Genomic DNA, 18,156 nt, shown 5'->3' with positions numbered 1-18,156 from the left:
TTTTGGGAGCGAATGTAAATAATTTATCTACATTCACGATAGAAATATTAAAGCATATATATATATATATATATATATATATATATATATATATATATATATATATATATATATAGAGGCAGGATCCTTTGACACTGGTGTCAAATTTGAAGTTTGACACCTCATCTGAGAGCCGTTAGATCAAAAAAGATCAACGGTGTCACATGCTTACAAATCAGAGTCGTTGATCTTTTTTGATCTAACGGCTCTCAGATAAGGTGTCAAACCTTAAATTTGACACCAGTGTCAAATGATCTTGCCTCATATATATATATATATATATATATAGGGAGATGTTATACTTATTATCTCTTACTGTCAAATCTTAATCGTTATGTCAATCTAACAATTGTAATTATCGGAAATTAATAATTAATTAATAAGTATGATCCAATAAATTACAATCGTTAGATTGACAGAAATTAATGATTAATATTTAGCAGTAAGAGATACTAAGAAAATGAGCAGTGAGGATATATATGTGTTGCAAATAAAATCGTATCCTTTAACTCGAGAAACATTAATTTTAATAAATTAATTATCATATACAAGTCACCGATTTTTCATGCGTTGGTTATCTCATCAACCCTTCAATAACAAAAGAACCATAAATAAAAGGAAACTGAAAACAAAGATTGAACAATACAATAATATCATTACAGGATATAAGTGTTGGAGACTTGTTGTTTAGGTAATTTTACCCAACGTCTTTTTTCACAGCAGTTTTCATATATGTTCATTCCTCTGAGATTATCTTTTCTGGAAGTTTAGGAACTTGATGCCATAGGCAAATACAAAAAGGAAGAGGAGGCAGAAAGCAATGTGAGTCAAAGCAACAAATCCAAGAAAGCTTTGCTCAAAGCCCAATTGCCTCTCAAGGTAATCTTTTACTGTCATAGGTGTAAAACCAGGAACATCTATTTGGCTATTATTGTCACCCACCTGGGATGTCACCAATCCATATATAGTCCAAGCCACAGGGGATCCCCAATAATACCACCTCCACCATATTGGAATTTGCTGCAAAAGTGACAAGTAACTAACAGTTTCAGAAATAAGCCATAGAATTGTATAGTTCTTCTACCAAAAAGAGGAATAAGTAGGACCCATGTGGTATTAATAATAAACAAGTGGAAATAATAAATGTAATTATGTGAATCACTTTTTTTTTTTCATCTTTAACAAGATGGACCAAGTCTTCAATATTACTCAAGATAAGGTCATGTGAGACAATCTGAGTCATTCATAGACAAATCAATGGTGACGAGAGACAAGACAGAGAGAAATTTAGGATAGAGAGTGAAGAAATGATAACTCTTGATTTGTCTATAGATAGATGATATCGTCTCAATTGACATTTTCATATTAAATGAAACATGAGAGTATTCATTCCCATATTCTTTAAATTTTAATGCTATGTGGTCTAGTTTACTTAACTAACTTACAACATTTGCCTGCAAAGTTATTAATAAAAGATTTAACATCTCTTTAAGGAATATTCTTTTTCCATTTTCCTTATTTGGAATTCCTTAAGCACTACTCTAATAGTAGTAGGGTCTAGGAATCAAAAGAAAAAAATAAAATAAAATAAAACAGAAAGAGATGTGAATAGGTTGTGTGAAATATTCTCCTTGAATTCAATAATGCAGGCTAATGTGAAACTATCAATTTGTGTTGCTTTCAGGGGACAAGCAAAGAAATATATTTGAGCATTGTTGTGATACACATACCGTTCTTGGGATAAGAAAACCAGAGAAGAGGTTCCAGAAATTGAGGAAGAAAGACATAACTATTGCAGCAATTTGGTGGTTTGGTGTCAGAGATACAGTCATCATTCCGAACAGTGTGAAGTACATAAAGGCCATGAATATGAAGTAGTAGAACAACAAGAAATTTCCAACTTGCAGATGGAACCCAATCATCCAGTATAGGATAATGGTATAGGCTAGACTTTGAATTGCAACATAAATTACTTCAATTGCTACCTGCAAGACAGTAGTTTTTCAATGCATTGTGTAATTTTCTGAGTCATATGCTTTTTACTTTGTTTGGAAGTGAAGGGTTAGGCTGGTATTACCTGACCAATTGCATAAGGCATTTCTGAGTACATTCCAGCAGCTCTTTCACGGTAGAGAACTGTTCTTTCTGTTGCAACAACAGGTTGCACACTGCTAGTGTTGGAGCCTCCAAGGAAGAAAACAGCTGAATACATAGCTCCAATGAGATTCAACAGGTCTTGTTCCTTTTCCCTGCAGACATAATATTGTGTTCTCATGTAATATTTATACAGTTATTAAATGATATATATTAAGATAACTTTATCATTAACATGCTGACAAATAAGTTGTTGATTGAATCTTTCTTAGATAAGAAAAGCAAGAGTTCTTATTGATGGGCTGCAGCAGGTACAAATATTACAAAGATGATTATTTCTATAATACGGGAATAGAAACATGTCATTGTTTATTTTAGATAGAAACAATAGTAGAAGTTAACAGGTACTGGTTAAGTGTAACACTGTCAATCAACTTCTTGACTTACGTCTTATCTCCTTTGTTCCAATAAATAAGTCCAAAAATGACTCCAATAACTATTGTGATGAAGAATCTGATGGCATTATACTCAGGATTCCTCCAATAGGAGCAGTGCTGTTTCCAGAAGCAAGCTATGCATTGAGTAACAAAGGATTGGGAGTATTTAGAAGGAAAGTAAAGGTCCTTTGTTCCAGGTGCTGGTGTGCACAGTTCCTTGATAATTTCCAGGTTCTTTCTGGAATAGAGTTTTCAAAGTGAGGAAAAGTAAAACATCATGTAAAATCTCTGACCAATATGGGCAAAAAAAAGCATGAATCTCTGGGAACATAGCTATGAATATGAGTTAGTTCCACTTACTGGTAAAGATCTGAGTTAGTGTATAATTCTGCAAAGTCTATATCAAGCTGAGACTCAACTACAGGAGAAGTGATTTCCAACATCCATGTGGCTGGATTATATCCATCTTTAATCTTAGGAACTCCTGTAATAGCCTGAAAAAAGGTTATACACAATCAGTATAAGATTACTGACATTTTACTAATTCAAGAATTTATACTTTATCAGGTTGGAGATTTACCTCAAAGTACTCTATAAGCTTCTCAGAATTTCGACCAAGAGGACCGCCATATATCACTTGTCCACCTCTCTTCATCAAAAGTAGCTGAAGTCAAGATGTAGTTCAAAGGTGAGTTTGGTGTCTTCAGAACCATTATATAAATATGAAGAAACAATTCAACCTAAAAGCTTAAGCTATCAAGTGAAGACAACTAATGATCTTATATTATTTTTCTCTATCATGCCTCCTCACATAATAGCCCATTGGGCTTGAAGTATAGACAATGAATCAAGCCTCGTCTATCGGTGCTAAGAAACTCCACAATATTTAATTGTTATTTTTTTAATAGAATGAGAGGCGGTAAGGATCGAACTTGTGACCACTTGGTACTGAGACTCTGATACTATGTAAAAAATCAATTCAATCAAAAAGCTTAAGCTATTAGGTAAAAGCCAATTAATGATTTTATATTATATTTCTCTAACAATAAATAACAGTTTTCCTCTGCAAAATCTTCATAATTATGTTTACCTCGTCAAAATCTTCAAATATGTCAATGCTTGGTTGATGAATTGTGCAGACAACAGTTCTACCTGTATCTACTGTATTTCTAACAGTTCGCATAACAACTGCTGCAGATCTAGCATCAAGACCAGTTGTTGGCTCATCCATAAAGATAATGGAAGGATTTGCAACCAATTCTACAGCGATTGTTAGTCTCTTTCTTTGCTCAGTAGATAGACCATCTATTCCTGGAAGGCCTACCCTGAAATTCCTCACAGGATGTAGCTCGACCAGTTCTATAACTTCCTCAATGAACATCTGTAAGAATGATAAACTATTTTTTATTATCTTTGGTCAGAACAAAATAAGAGTAGAATTGTTGGTTTTAATCTACTGACTACCCTGAGTTAATACAGTTGTACTTGTAATGAAAAAAAGCATCTCAACTTTTCTTGATGTTAGCTACAACATTAAGCTTGAAAAATGCGTGGAGTTTGGAAACAAATAATTAATTTCTCCTTAACAATATATGAAATAGACGTTAATGCATGTGAAACTTGCATTATTGTCTTGTAACTTTCCAATGGCTTCTAGCCGTATGGAACATAAAGTATCATTTTTATTTTTATTTTAACATATGAATAATATTGATAGGATTCAACAGTACAATTGAAAAAACAACTCAAAGTGACAGTATATTAATATGAACCAGGTACAGTGTCCAGTAAAAAGATGATAATAATAGAGACAATACAATTCTATGAGCAATTACAAGAATAGTAATGGAAAGATACAATAACAGTAATGAAAAGAGAGATAGTAAAGATAGGTTCTAGAGCAATTCAAGAGGCTCTAGTCTCTCCCAATTCACCCAAGAGGTTCCCAAAAGTCCTTATTCCAAAGATCCTTCCATCTTCCTACTATCCCCTATTTATTCTAACAGCTCAACAGTAACAAACTTGGCACAGTTACTAACCAATTCCCACTCTCACAAATTTGGGAATATATTCTCCCATAATTGATTTGATGACTCAACATGTATTTATCCCCTCTATACACTTCTAGAATTCAACCATAAGTTTGGTATCGTATCAAAATTTGAGGGCGAGTCTACGAGCAGCATTAAGGTTGCTCCTTGCGGTCAGAAGGCCATTGGTTCGAGTGTGGGAAACTTTGCAAAAACAAAAGGGTAAGGTTGCATACAATCAACCATCACCGCTTCCCTTGCACGTCGAGAAGGGTAGTGCACTGGCACTTGCCTTTTTAGATGAATAATGATACGAATCTTGGGAGAGCCTCACCTCAAATGATAATTTGTAAGGTAAAAAAACCCAAAGTCCATATAAACCTCACACCAGAAACTTATGTTTCCGATTTGGGACTCCAAGTCTCATACCTTATAAATGGATCGTAACATCTCACCACACTCGCAGCCCCGATGCCCTCACGGCTTAGCATGGTGCTAGTTTTTTATTAGCCCTAGGCTAACACTGTAATGTTAGCGTCACCAGTCGCACCACTCAATTGCGACTGGGAGACATAGTGGAAGCTCTAATATCAATTGATAGGAATTTTGGGAAAGGCTTATCCTAAAAGCTAGCTTGTAAGATAGGAGAACCTAAATCCATATAAACCCTACACCAAAACCTTATATTTCCGATGTGATACTCTAAGTCCCATACCTTACAAATGGATCGTAACAAATAATATATTTATTGATTTCAACCAACTACTAGAAGCAGTAAACTAAACAAGTATAGGGAGGGAAAGTCCTACAAGAGTAACTCAGAACCTACTAATCTCATGAAAATCCCTGGAAGATTCAATGTTGAAACATAAATTTATATACAATCATCCCATCTAAAATTGGGAACATGACCTAGTTTGTTTCAACTCTGGAAGTTAAAACATAAAGCCCATGGCTTGTGAGTACAAATTATTTTCTTTTTTATATTGGATTTTTATCACGTGCACACACACTGTTGGTATTTGAACCCTTGATCTCACTCACCACACTTGTCCATGTAGAAAAAGATGCACTAGAACCATAGAACATTGTCATGTTTTTGACTAAGGAGGTGGATACATATTTCAAATAGACAATAAAAGCCTGTGAGAAGGAGTTTAACATGAGAATCGGTTAGAAGAGAACATACCTTTCGTGTTTCTTTATCAACCTCATTAGTGAGACGAAGATAAGCAGAAAACAGAAGGGATTCATAGACAGTAAGATTCGGAGAATGGATATCATTTTGTTCGCAATATCCACTAATCCGAGCAAAAGTTGCTTGGTTCTTCGGGTAACCAGATATGCTGATGCTTCCCTCAATATAACCATCAGTTTTTCTTCCTGCAAGCACATCCATCATGGTGGTTTTTCCAGCCCCACTTACTCCAACTAATGCTGTTAAAATTCCAGGCCTGAAAGCACCACTTATATCTCTTAGTAGTTGGAGTCTATTATCTGCAATTCCTTCTTTCTTCATTTCCTGATTATAAAACACCAAAGTGACATTTTGGAGTTGTGATAACATAATATACTTTCAAAATAATTTTAAATTTAGAAACAACTTTTACCATGTGAACTTAACTATTTTATTTTTTTAATGTTCTTTAAGCAATTAGTTCCTTTCTATGATCAAAATGTTTTCTGTCTTACAATAATAATAGGAATACATTGATTAATCATAAGTCATACATATACATACATACATATGACCATGTACGCACATATATACATGTAAGAAGTGTATCAGGTGAGAGTGGGAGAGGGTTAGAAGAGCTAATCTTAACCATTTAATCTTATATTAATGGTTAAGACTAGTTCCTCTCACCTCTTACAAATGTATTGTTTTACAGCCGAGTAAGGAATTATGGTGGAATTTTAGTTATAAATGTGAGTGCAAGAAAAAAAAAAAAAAAACAGTAAATCCGGATATTTGGCATAGCCAGAAAATAAAATGCCAAAGAAAATGGTAAACAAATTATTCGTATAAAATTGCATCTAAAGAGAGAAATAATGAGATATGATATAAATGGTACAAGAGGAGGGAATTGGAATATACATTTGTCATATCGATGTAATAATTCACATTTTCAAAAGCAAGTGACAGAGGCCGAAAGGGCAACACCATTCCCTTCTTGGATTTTGCTTTCTCTGCTGCTTTAGGAATTGAGCTACATGCGGTGTTTTTTAGTTCCATGTCAGCATCTGTAATAATTATAATTATCTTTGTGTTATTGCCAAGAGAGCTTATATTAAATTGCACACTACTAACACAACAATGCAAAGGTCATACCAGCATTTCAAGATGTGGTACACCTAATACAAATGTAGATAAGGTACATAAACTGATGAAGGTAAACTCTATTTAGGATAGAAGTAACATTTCTTGTGACTAGAAAAAGCTATGTTACCTTCAAAACATTTAGCAAGTGAAGCTGAATTCTGCTCTTGAATTTCTGTTCCCATTTTTTCCACTGAGGATGATGCAGTTATGCTTTTCCTTTTGTCCTCTTCTTCCACTATAATATATTTAGAGTTCCCGAATGCTGCATTTTAATTTAAAAGCAATATGAGATGGAGTTTTTTGATAATGGATTTTTCAGATGGTCACTGTTTTTCATGCAGTCGTATTGGTGACTTTGCTTTCTTATTGTGGTTTTCTATTTGGCTTTCTTTCCTTCTTGTTATCTTTAAAATAGGTATTTTTCTAATCTTTCTTTGTACTATTCTCTTTCAAAAAATACTAATTCTACTGGAAAGATTTTAGAACAATTTAAGAAACGAAATCTAATAGATAAAGAAAGATTAGTATGGAAACTTACGATTCAAAAAGGTTAGAGCGAGAATGAAACAAATGTTGAAAACCAGAGAAAATCCTATAAGAGCACCAATAGATATCCAGTACCAATATTCTTCTGTAAATATGCCTCTGTCCTTAAGAAAAGCCTTCCCAACTGTGGGCTCAGGAATTCTGTTATCAGTATTTGGCTGTGAAAAGCGAAGAATCAGCAATAAACTAATACTGATGTAGTTTTACAAGATTAAGAACAGTAATTCTCTTCACAATTATAAGATCTTACAGTACTCCATCTTTTGTCTAGGAACTCATTGATGGCTATGGCATTCTGTCCATACATCATAGGTGAAAAATAATAGCACCATATCATCCATGGCTCAATAGCATCTATAAATGGAGAGAGAGGTTGCAGTGATCAGTTTAAATGAAACAATTTCACATAAAATATGGAAAATATAATTTAATATTAAAATATTTCTTTAGAGTATAGTATATGTGATATAAGATAAGAGGGCGATCCACGAGCAGTGTAAAGGTGCCCCTTTGTAACAAAAGAAAATAGTCTCTCTGTAAGTATACAAAGATAAAGCTGCATATAATACAAAAATTGCCCTCACCTCTTCCCTTGCTAATCAAGGTTTAATAGGGACTGCTTTTTTTTATGTAGTATAGGTGGTATAAAGAAAGAGGACAAGCCTCGAGCAGTAGTGAAGCTGCTCCTTTGTGACTGAAAGGTCACGGGTTTGAATACAAGAAATAGTCTCTTTACAAATATGCAAGGGTAAGGTGCGTACAAGGATTGTCCTTATCCCAATTCTTGCTAGTTCATAGGGAGTGATATAGATGGTATAGGTGGAATAAAGGGAATCCACTGCTTACCTCTTGAAACAGTAAATCCACTTAGGACGAAAACAACTAAAATTGTGAAGGATCCAAGTGTGACTGTCACAACTTTTGTTCTTCCAATTGCAGCAATGAAGCGGAAAAGGGCTAGGGCCATTTGATTCACACAGAAGAATGCTAATAATTGTCGAAAAAACCTGTAACAGGTTTTTAGATACACCATTGAGCAAAATTTGCAAGTCAATAAAACTAAGAATGATAGAAGAGTATGCCAAGTAATTCATTTCTATGTTATTGAGGAATTCACTGTCTAGAGATTGCATTCTCATACCTACTAGCTGCAGGAGCAAAGCCAATAGTATAATAAGTGAGGATAATCCACAATCCTGACTCCAATAAAGAGAGAGGAACTCCAAGGACCCAAATGGGCAATGCAAAAGCCCATGCTGGATAAAACAAGAAATCTCTCTGCTTGAAGAAAATAGGAAGTCTAATAACAGTCATTGCAAGTTCTGCAGTTCCATTGAACATTACATTGATGAGACTGAAAAATAGTGCTCCAAAATATTTTCCTCCATCTTCAAGTTTACCATGTTTCATTTCTGTTCTTAAAAATACTGTCATGGTAATAATAGATAGGATAATAATCTGCAGAATCTTAAATATGTATATAAAATGGTTGCGCTTGACTAATAGCCACTCTCTTGCAAAGCATGCCTTGAAGAGTTCCCATCTGGAGATTCCATACTTTTCCTTCACTAATGCTGCACGATGAGTTTTGTTAGAATCAAATGGAACTTGAATCTCTTCATAAAGTTGTTGACCAATGCTGTATTTGTTGAAATGGGCTACAAACTCAGGCACACAAATATATTGGTAAGGTATGTCTCTTATGAACCAGTATTGTTCTTGGTCCTTTCTTGAAGTTACCTCTTGTAAAAAATCTGCAACTCCTTTTCTTTCTGGGCATTTGAATCCCACACTTTCAAAAAAGTCCAAAACACTCTCACGGGGACCTTGATAGACAATCTCACCTTCTGAAAGTAATATTATGTCATCAAAAAGATTATATGTTTCTGGTGCTGGTTGCAGAAGAGAGATTATCATAGTAACGTCATTGATATGGACGATCTGCCTCATAAACCTGATAATTTGGAAGGTCGTGGAACTATCCAAACCAGTTGAAATTTCATCCATGAAGAGGGCTTTTGCAGGTCCTACCAACATCTCACCTGGATTCAGTTTATTTGTAAGTTACAGTTTATAAGAACTGACAAAATGGATGATTCTGTACAGACAATTTTTCCAAACAAACCCATGGTACACTCATTTGGAGCATTTAAAAAAGTTCCAACACAACGAATGCATTATCCAATGGCTAACCACTCTCCCAAAAGCCAAAGCTTTAGTTGTTAGCTGAAAATACAGTAATGATTATATGTTATGTTTCTAACAATGTGTCTTTGAAAGATTTCTAAATGCAAGTAATGTCATGAAGCAGTTCTCTCAAAAGTTTAAACGACTACGGAAAAGTTGATGAATTGTTTTATATTATATTTTTAACATGTTCCCTAATACAAAAGCCTATTGGATTTTAAAGATGGATAATATATGAGTCCACCTATCTATATGAAGATATTTCACAATATCCAATATTTGTTAGAAGAATTGGGACGACAAAAGTTGAATTCTAGATCACATTGTTAGATGCTCTCATATCATATAATGAATAGTACGATTACTAACTATCCTTGGAAAGACACATGCAAGTACCACATGACACTTTCTTGAAGTGAAATTTCTTGTCAACTTACCAGTAGTTAAACGCTTCTTTTGTCCACCAGATATCCCCCTTCTCATCTCATCTCCTACCAAATTATCAGCACATATTTCCAATCCAAGAATCTGTTCAGTATCTCAATAAAATTAGATGAAAGACAGTTGACATATGCCTAAAGTGGAAATAATTTAAAAGGGAAGAATCAACTTATACGGTTTAAGAATAAAAGGTCTTAGTCGTTGATCTCACTAGCATCTAACAACACACATAACTAATAAACTAGAGACATTAGCTAGATGCTGCAAGTGACATCAATCAGTAATAATGAGTCTAACACTCAGTGTAAGTTGATCCTTCCCCATCCAACATAAATGACATCACCAAACAAACCTTTAAAATGTAATCTGTAACAAGACTTGTTTCTTGACCTTCCATTGCTGTGGCTTTCATGAAAGCATCTATCTCAGGATCTGGTTTAATACCTATTGCCAGTTCCCGTCTTGACAATTCTGTCAGCAGATCATACCTTGTTCCAACTCCCAAGCAGCGTCCAGAGAAGTCAAGTGTTTCTCTCGCTGTCATTTCTCCATGGTGAAGATCATGCTGACTAATATAAGCACATGTTCTTTGAGGAACAAATTCTGACAATTCTAGACCACAGTAAGTGATTCTTCCTGATGCCTGTTAAGAAATTTTGTGATGCAGAGTTAAATGTCGAAATTTCTGTTTCAATTTTGTTGGGAATTCAAGTGTTACGGATAAAAAAATCTCGCATCAAGAAGGAACTGACTAAGTATGGTACGTATAAGTGAAATGAAACATATATTAAATGTCTTGTGTTTTAGGTTTACATCATAATTAAAGTTGACAAAATACTATCATTTAGCATTTTTCAGTATATCAAATAATAACAATCCAATAAAAATATTAATCCCTGGTAAATAAATTTTTTTATTTTAATTAGTATATTGATCAACTAATTAATTTTATTTTATAGAGAAAGATTATACTTACAATCATTTTTGTCTTATAATCTCTTAGAACAATTTTTTTATGGTTGGATCAAAATTAGATTAGCAACTTTCATTTAATATCATTTTGTAATGATTGCTTTGATTTTTATCTAACTATAAGGAAAGTAATTATAAGACAATTAGAGGTGTTACCTATCAGAAATACAAGAGGCATATGACTGTAATCCTTGTGTGAACTACACGAAGGAGATTTCTTTTATATATTAAACTAAATAACAAATACACACACATATACACAATGTGGGACTTCTATACTATGTACAACAACACTCCCCCTCAAGCTGGAGCATATAGATCGTATGCACCAAGCTTGTTACATATCTGGTCTATCCTAGGTCCTCTCAAAGACTTAGTAAATACATCAGCTAATTGATCATTTGAGTTGACAAAACGAGTGACTATATCTCCTGAGAGAACCTTTTCCCTAAGAAAATGACAATCTATCTCAATGTGCTTAGTCCTTTCATGAAACACTGGATTTGAAGCAATATGCAAAGCAGCTTGATTATCACAAATGAGAGATGTTGGGCCAGTGTCTCCAAACTTGAGTTCCTTCAGTAGTTGTTTTAACCAGATGAGTTCACAGGTAGCTGTGGCCATGGAGCGATATTCTGCTTCAGTACTTGATCTAGCAACTACACTTTGCTTCTTACTTCTCCAGGAAATCAAGTTATCTCCAACGAATACACAATACCCAGAAGTGGATCTTCTATCAATAGGAGAACCTGCCCAATCAGCATCTGAGTATCCTACAACTCTGGTATGACCTTTGTTTTCATATAGAAGACCTTTTCCAGGAGCAGTCTTGATGTACTTGAGGATACGGATTACTGCATTCCAGTGATCTTCACAGGGAGAATTCAAGAACTGACTTACTACACTGACTGCAAAGGAAATGTCTGGTCGAGTAACTGTGAGATAGTTCAGTTTCCAACCAATCTTCTATACCTTTCTGGATCAGAAAATAGCTCCCCTGATTTGCTAAAAGCTTGACGTTTGGATCCATAGGAGTATCGACGGGCTTATCATTCAACAATGTTGTCTCCTCAAGAATATCCATAGCATATTTTCTCTGTGATAGTACAATGCCATCTTTGGATTGGGCCACTTCTATCCCTAAGAAATATCGGAGTCTTCCAAGGTCCTTTGTTTGAAAATGATGGCACAAATGTTGTTTTATCTGAGTTATGCCATGAGTATCATTACCTGTAATGACGATATCATCAACATATACTACCAAATAAATAGAACCTGAATCAGAGTGTCTGTAAAAGGCTGAGTGATCAGCCTCACTTCGAGTCATGCCAAACTGCTGTACAACAGTGCTAAACCTTCCCAACCAAGCCCGGGGAGACTGCTTGTGACCATACAAGGATTTTCGGAGACGACAAACTAGGTTAGACTCCCCCTGAGCAACAAACCCAGGAGGTTGCTCCATATAAACCTCTTCCCGCAGATCACCATGGAGGAAAGCATTCTTTATGTCCAGCTGATACATATGCCAGTGATGAATGGCTACCATAGTAATAAAGAGGCGAACAGAAGTCATTTTCGCCATGGGAGAAAATGTGTCACCAAAGTCAAGGCCAAATATTTGAGTATAACCTTTAGCCACCAAGCGGGCCTTGAGACGGTCCACCTGACCATCCGGACCAACTTTGACCGTGTATATCCATCGACAGCCAACAACAGACTTCCCTGAGGGAAGGGGAACCAGATCCCAGGTACCACTGTTTTGAAGTGCACTCATCTCATCAATCATGGCCTGTCGCCAACCAGAATGTGATAACGCCTCACCTGTAGTCTTAGGAACAGATACAGAAGAAAGAGAAGAGAGGCAAGCAAAATGGGATGGTGAAAGACGATGATAACTCAAATTTATTAAATACCTGGGAGGGGGACGAGAATCACGAGTACCTTTCCGGAGTGCAATGGGCACATCAATGTCAGACGGAAGGATCGGAGCTGCCGGAGGAGATGATGACGGAAGTGAGTCCACAAGAGCCTCAGTAACAATAGGGGCAGACTCGGGGGGGGCAGGGTCCTGGGGAACAGGGGGACGTTGCCGACGATGATAGACCTGGAGGGGGGAACAGGGGCGAGAACAGGGACGGGGACATCTAAAGAAGGAGATGGTGAAGGTATATAGTGAACGGAAACAGGTGGTAAAGATAGCTGAGTAGCAACAAAATCACTGGGATGGGAGGAGGAGTCAAAGAATGGAATAGACTCAAAGAATGTAACATCTGCCGAGACAAAGTAACGACGAAGACTGGGAGAGTAACAACGATAACCCTTTTGTGAGCGAGGGTAACCCAGGAAAATACATTTATGTGACTTAGCAAATAACTTGTCAAGACCAGGACTGAGATTGTGGACAAAATCAGTAGAACCAGAGATGTGAGGAGTGAGTGGGTACAAAGGTTGATGGGGAAACAACACAGAATGTGGTACCTGGTTATTAAGTACGGAGGAAGGCATGCGATTAATGAGATAACAAGCTGTGAGGACAACATTGCCCCAATACTGGAAGGGGATATGACCATGTAACAAAAGTGTCCGAGTGGTCTCAATTAGGTGACGGTTCTTGCGTTCAACAATCCCATTTTGTTGAGGGGTGTGTGAAGATGATGTCTGGTGAAGGATGCCGTGAGATGCAAAGAAGGTTTGAAACTGATGAGACAAATATTCACGAGCATTTTCACTACGAAAAATGTGAATCGAAACACCAAATTGAGTAAGGATTTCATTAAAAAACTTGTTGAAAATAGAAAACAATTCAGACCAATTTTTCATTAAAAATAACCAAGTACATCGAGAATAATCATCAATGAAAGTCACAAAATATCTGTACCCCATAGTGGAAACGGTACGACTAGGACCCCAAATATCTGAATGAACTAAAGCAAAAGGAGACGAAGACCGACGACTGACACGATCAGGAAACGAACTACGAGTGTGTTTCCCTAACTGACATGACTCACAAGACAAACTAGATAAATTTGAGAAACGTGGGACCATCTTCTGGAGCTTAGCAAGACTTGGATGACCCAACTGAGCGTGGATAGTAAGCGGAGAATCCACAACAGAGCACACTGGGACAGAAGTAGAAAGCTGATAAAGGCCATTGGACTCAGATCCGACGCCAAGTGTCCTCCTCGAGCTCCGATCCTGCAAAATGACAGACTCTTTAGTGAAAGAAATAATACAGTCAAGGGATTGATTCAAGCGACTAATGGAAATAAGGTTAAAAGGAGAATGAGGAATATAAAGCACATTCTTAATGGGAATAGAAGGAAAAAGGAGAACAATGTCAATCCCTTGGGACTGAACCAGTGACCCATTAGCCATAGTGATACTGGGCAGGGGACCAGACGTACAGAGAGAGGTAAATAAAGACTTATTACCAAAAATATGGTCAGATGCACCAGAATCGAGAATCCATGGACCAAGAGAGGGCGAGTGAGAAACACCAGCAAAGGAATTACCCGTATGTGCACCAGAGGCGGTGGTACCAGGAGGACGTTTCCCTTCAGACCATTGCAAGAAATCAGTGAGAACAGACGGAGGTGGCTGTGGTCCAGCAATCAAAGCGGAGTCCGAGGCAGGAGCAACACTCTGAGCAAAATGAACGGAGCGAGGAGGACGACCGTGAAGATCCCAGCAACGATCAATAGTATGGCCCGGCTTGTTGCAATGAGTGCATAGAAAACGTCTCGTAGAGGGTTTGCGTCCACGTGCATAACCCTTGGAGACAAGGGCAGATGGGTCAATTGAAGAGGGAGCAGATACTGCAGGCTCCATAGTAGTCTTAGGTGGAATTCGAAGCAACGTAGACCAAACAGAGTCCAGCATGGAACAGTAGGAGAGCCCAAGATCTGATCTCGGTTGACAGAGTATTCCGGGGGAAAACCATAAAGAGCCATGAGCATGAAGAACGTGTTGCGTTGCTCAAGTTCTTTAGCAAGATCGGCAGCAGGCGGCAACAGTTCATTGAAATCATGAAGGAGGCCCTGAACTTTTCCCAAGTAAGCAGATATAGAGACATCAAGTTGTTGAGCAGCAATAGTAGTGATCAAATTTTGACAAACACCATATAGTCGCTGAGTGTCATTGGTATAAAGTGACTTGGTCTGACGCCAAACAGACTCACAAGTGACGTGAGCACGAAAAATCTGCTTCAAGGACGGGTGGATGGTAGACTTGATGATGCTACATAACTGAGCATCAACCTTTTTCCAATAAGGGCGTGCATCTACCGAGATGGACTCAGCCTTAGTCATGAGATGGTCAGCTTAATCCTGTCCATCAAGCCAAAGTCGGAGATCGGAAGCCCAAGAATCATAATTGGAGCCATCCAACTTGTCGACGTGCAGCGGAACATTAACATAATTAGAGAAAACAGGCGTGTCATTCTTTTAAGAACCCTTGGGTGCATCGTGGGGTGACAAATCAGCCATAGGTCACCTGAAACAAAAATAAACAGTAGCGGAAAGCACAAAAAAAGATCGTGTGAACAGTAACCAGCGAAGTAAAACGCTCAGTAGGAAGCCGTAACGAAGTCAAAAACACAAAACGAGGACAGATCCAGGTGCGCAAGGTCAAGACGAGTTGGAAGGTGGTGGTCGGACGTGAAGAAGCAGCCGCACGCGCCTCCACGCGCCACTGCAAAAAATCTGGATGCAGTCCCTTTGGCCCGTGCGTGAGAGCGCGTGGAGAAGAGGACGGGGATGGGTCCGGCACAGATAGGACCGCCTTGTCCAGACGATCACAACCGTGTATGGTTTGCTTGAAAATTTGCCGGAAAAGTCGCCGGAGACGGTGGTCAACGGCGGTTCTGGACAGCAGCGATGATCGGAAAGGTCCTGGATCGTAAAGATGATGACCGGAAACTGACAAGGATGACAGTTTCCGAAAAAAAAAAAATATTTTACGCAGCGAACAGTGGTTCACCGGAAAAAAAAAACGCGGATTAGGTTTCCTCTTGTTTGGCTCTGGATACCATGTTACCTATCAGAAATACAAGAGGCATATGACTATAATCCTTGTGTGAACTACACGAAGGAGATTTCTTTTATATATTAAACTAAATAACAAATATACACATATACACACAATGTGGGACTTCTATTCTATATACAGCAACAAGAGGTTTAATGTATAACTTCCCTATTTTTTCTGACATGATAATTTTATTTTTCTGAACAGTTTCATAAATTCTTTTGCTGTTTGACACGTTTTAATAATCTGATAGCTTTTCGTTTAATGATATATTTATCATTGCTAGAACTTAGGAAGACGATGACCAACCCTTAGATCCTTGTCCATTTTTCCAGCTAGTGCCTGCAAGAGTGTGGTTTTTCCTGACCCTGGAGGTCCCAAAAGCAGAGTCATTCTGGAAAGAGAGAGAAAGAAAATAAAATCGAGTTACCAAAATATCAACCAGGTTAATACAATTCATGCATTTTTGTAGAAAGTAATTTACATTATGATAGTTTGTAAAACAATAAGTGTTTTCTAATAAAGTACCTTGATGGTTTCACAATTCCACTGACATCTTTGAGAATCTCAACAACCCTTTTCTTAAATGGCAAAAGCTTGATACATCCCAGAACTCCCTATTTGCCACAAACAGGAATCATATAAGAGGCAGAATCAAGTAATGTAAAACATTCATCTACATGTTTGTGAAAAAAACAAAAACAAACTCAAACAAATCAAACGCAAAAAACAAAATTGTATTTGAGGTTCATTGCTTCACACTTCATCCCATTTCAAAATATCAATTTTTGTGTGTGTAAAATCAGTGTAAATATTACTATTATTCTAAACAATACATGCTACAATTGGACTTGTAAAAAATAACCTCCTCTTTGTTGAAAATACCTCAACTGCATTCAGGGTAGAATTGAGTAGTGTTGGCAAGGCCCTTGTTCCAATATATGCATCCCCTTCAATTGATAAATGTTCAAACCGGACTTCAATCTTAGGAATCTCAATTCCAACCCTACAATAATGAACAAACAATACATTAAAAAAAAAAAAAAAAAACTACTAGTCATATATTGAACAACACAGATAAATTAAACTAATAAATGAAACCATATATGGCCCTGAACATCACACACACACACAACCAACCAAAATATTCAAAAACCCACCTATCAATCCTGTCCCTCATCCTATTGAGAAAATTCCCATTGTCTTCTTCAGCAGTCTTTAGTATGCTCTCGAGAAGATGCTTCTTTTCCTGCACTCCAAGCTTGGTAATATCAACCTCTTCATAGTTAACTTTCCCATTATCTAAAACTTGTTTCAGAATCCCTTTCCTCATCCTATCATATGTTGGAAGCTTCTCCAAAGCTACCCACTTAAGCTCTTCTTCTTCATCAATTTCCCCTTCACTTTTCTGAATTACATCATCACTCTTTCCACCCAATGCCTCATGCAATCTTTCAGTGGCCCAGTTTATCCTTCTGGGTGATGAAAAAGTCTTCCTTCCATTGCTCACTGTCCTCACAGTATCTTCTCTTGCCTCTTCTGCTTCCATATCAATTAACTATTGTTTTCTTTTTGTTCTCCTTGTAGTTGTTGTAAGTGAGTGTCTTTATGTGTGTAATAAAAGTCAAAATGAAGCAATGAACTTAAACAAAAACAATGAATGACTTCTCCCACACATATATTCATATATGTATATACACATGGAAGTTTAAAGTTTTTGGCAGCCAAATCATGAAATCCGATGAGTTTTACATGTACAGATTGTGATTTGGAGTAATGGATCTAAGACAGAGATTACTATTTTATATCATAGTAGGATCTAAGGTGAAGCAGGGACACAGTTGTAACACAAATGGGTTATAGTAACTATGCATATGATTCAAAAATAACTTGCAATGAACACCAATAGTAACGTTGTAGGCGTCAAAGATTACAGCCGGCTCAGAATATTTCTGAGTTTTAAACTCCAATAACTAGGATAATTGAATTGGACAAATATTATGGACACTCCCGAATCAAATTGGCGGCAGAATACTCATCATTTCTTGATTAGGAATCAAAA

General features: G+C 36.9%; 1 protein-coding gene across 2 annotated transcripts; it reads right to left on the bottom strand.

Annotated features, from left to right (window-relative positions):
- Positions 1-722: 722 nt before the first annotated feature.
- Positions 723-17,442, bottom strand: LOC133295347 (pleiotropic drug resistance protein 2-like). 2 transcript variants are annotated; one of them, XM_061494179.1, is made up of 20 exons: positions 17,255-17,442; positions 16,980-17,100; positions 16,623-16,711; positions 16,404-16,488; positions 10,450-10,740; positions 10,094-10,184; positions 8,611-9,511; positions 8,316-8,476; positions 7,720-7,823; positions 7,462-7,627; positions 7,051-7,185; positions 6,699-6,844; positions 5,790-6,122; positions 3,661-3,951; positions 3,151-3,234; positions 2,931-3,064; positions 2,581-2,808; positions 2,117-2,288; positions 1,770-2,024; positions 723-1,059 (listed from the first exon to the last, which is right to left on the bottom strand). In XM_061494179.1, the coding sequence occupies exons 1-20, from the start codon at positions 17,425-17,427 to the stop codon at positions 790-792; spliced, it is 4,230 nt and encodes a 1,409-aa protein (XP_061350163.1). In that variant the 5' UTR covers positions 17,428-17,442; the 3' UTR covers positions 723-789. The 2 variants fall into 2 exon arrangements, with proteins under 2 accessions (XP_061350163.1, XP_061350153.1); XM_061494169.1 differs by lacking the exon at positions 7,051-7,185 and having other exon boundaries at positions 6,699-6,885; positions 7,458-7,627.
- Between the last annotated feature and the right edge of the window lie 714 nt (positions 17,443-18,156).

This window comes from Gastrolobium bilobum, unplaced genomic scaffold (genome assembly GCF_033153095.1).
Source record: "Gastrolobium bilobum isolate Gb01-03AN ecotype WA unplaced genomic scaffold, APGP_CSIRO_Gbil_v1 utg5316, whole genome shotgun sequence".
NCBI classification, from domain to species: domain Eukaryota; kingdom Viridiplantae; phylum Streptophyta; class Magnoliopsida; order Fabales; family Fabaceae; genus Gastrolobium; species Gastrolobium bilobum.
Note: the sequence above shows the minus strand (reverse complement) of the source record. Positions and strands in the feature narration are given on the sequence as shown.

Coding starts and splice junctions, on each gene's coding strand:
- LOC133295347 (XM_061494179.1), bottom strand. CDS start 17,427: ATGAGGAAAGGGATTCTGAAACAAGTTTTAGATAATGGGAAAGTTAAC. Junction 6,845..7,050: donor ACTTGCTAAATGTTTTGAAG/GTAACATAGCTT, acceptor TAATTATTACAG/ATGCTGACATGGAACTAAAA. Junction 3,065..3,150: donor AGCTTATAGAGTACTTTGAG/GTAAATCTCCAA, acceptor ACCTTTTTTCAG/GCTATTACAGGAGTTCCTAA.